Below are 1,186 nucleotides of genomic sequence, written 5' to 3'. Positions count from 1 at the left end.
CAGTTTTTGCAGTGTATAATGTGTATCTATATAAATTGTTGTTCTGGGATTAGATATTGTTGTCTTTTGTTTTGTTAATAACATAGATTTTTTAACTTATTCTAGAAATAAGGGGCAGATATAAGATTTTTTTCTTCTCTCTGCTGCCTTTCATTTCACTTTATTTGTGATTTTGATATACACATTTAAATTTGATACTGTATATACATTTTATCTCGTTTTTTCTTTTTATATTTTTCTTTTAATTGTAACCTGTATATAAAATTATTTGTTTTGTTTTAATGAAATGAATTAAAAAATTGATGCTAAAAAAATGAAAGATTCATGACTGATGAGTTTTCTGACCTGATGGCATCAGTTATGTATTGCCAGTAGACATAGGTGGATCTGGACGTGAACTGGATGTAAAAGTTGAGGGACAAAGGACTGGAACGTGTGAGGAAGACCCGAGTCTCCTCTGTGTTACTGTAAAAAACTAAAGCAAGGGCAGGAAGATGGACAAACACTTAATGAATGAATAAGTGCAGTTATGAATTTGACCTTTTATGTGTGTAACAGACAACAGTTTGCATTAATCAAAACAGAAGTTCTTTTATGTTCAATTTAATTAGTTCAAATCTCCATTTTTTTTGGTTTTAGGCCGTTCTGTGTTCTGACCTTGTCCGTTGTCCTGGTGTGTGTTGAGCAGCTGCAGGGTGGAGCAGGTAGCCAGCAGCCTCTCTGTGCCATCCAGACTGGCCCCCACCGCCTGACTGATRTCCTCAGCTGAGAGGGGGCGCTCGGCGGCCGACAACACGTCAAACACCCCCAGTTCACAGGCGGTGAACATCGCCTAGGTCAGACGAGAACAAATCGTGTAGAGCAAACCAGGGATGGATACATTRAATCAAGACCAGTCAAAAATAAATAAATAAACAATACAGTGAATTTTAATGGATTTTATTTACACATTGTTTTTTTAGTGCTCATTCATTCAAACTGATACAAAAAAAATTGAAATCTAATACAACATTTGAGCCTATTGTGACATTATGAGGATAATTTGTCTCACAAAAGCCAAGAAATCTGCCAGGATTTACAGAATGTGAATCTGAGTCTGTGAGAAATCCTGCCTTGTTACCAACCACCTTAAAAATGAAATGAAAAACAGATTAACTTCAGTTAAAATTCTTTTTTTTTTTTTGTC

General features: G+C 35.3%; 1 protein-coding gene across 1 annotated transcript in view; it reads right to left on the bottom strand.

Moving 5' to 3' along the window:
• Nucleotides 1-832, bottom strand: part of asmt (acetylserotonin O-methyltransferase) — a gene marked incomplete at its 5' end in the record, with an annotated part of 13,383 nt that extends 12,551 nt beyond the window's left edge. The window contains 2 exon segments of the mRNA XM_014011524.1: nucleotides 346-475; nucleotides 658-832. Of these exon segments, the coding sequence (XP_013866978.1) occupies nucleotides 346-475; nucleotides 658-832 (305 nt within the window).
• Between the last annotated feature and the right edge of the window lie 354 nt (nucleotides 833-1,186).

The sequence above is a fragment of the Austrofundulus limnaeus genome, unplaced genomic scaffold, assembly GCF_001266775.1.
Source record: "Austrofundulus limnaeus strain Quisiro unplaced genomic scaffold, Austrofundulus_limnaeus-1.0 Scaffold81, whole genome shotgun sequence".
Taxonomy (NCBI): domain Eukaryota; kingdom Metazoa; phylum Chordata; class Actinopteri; order Cyprinodontiformes; family Rivulidae; genus Austrofundulus; species Austrofundulus limnaeus.
This window is presented reverse-complemented; position numbering and strand designations above follow the sequence as displayed.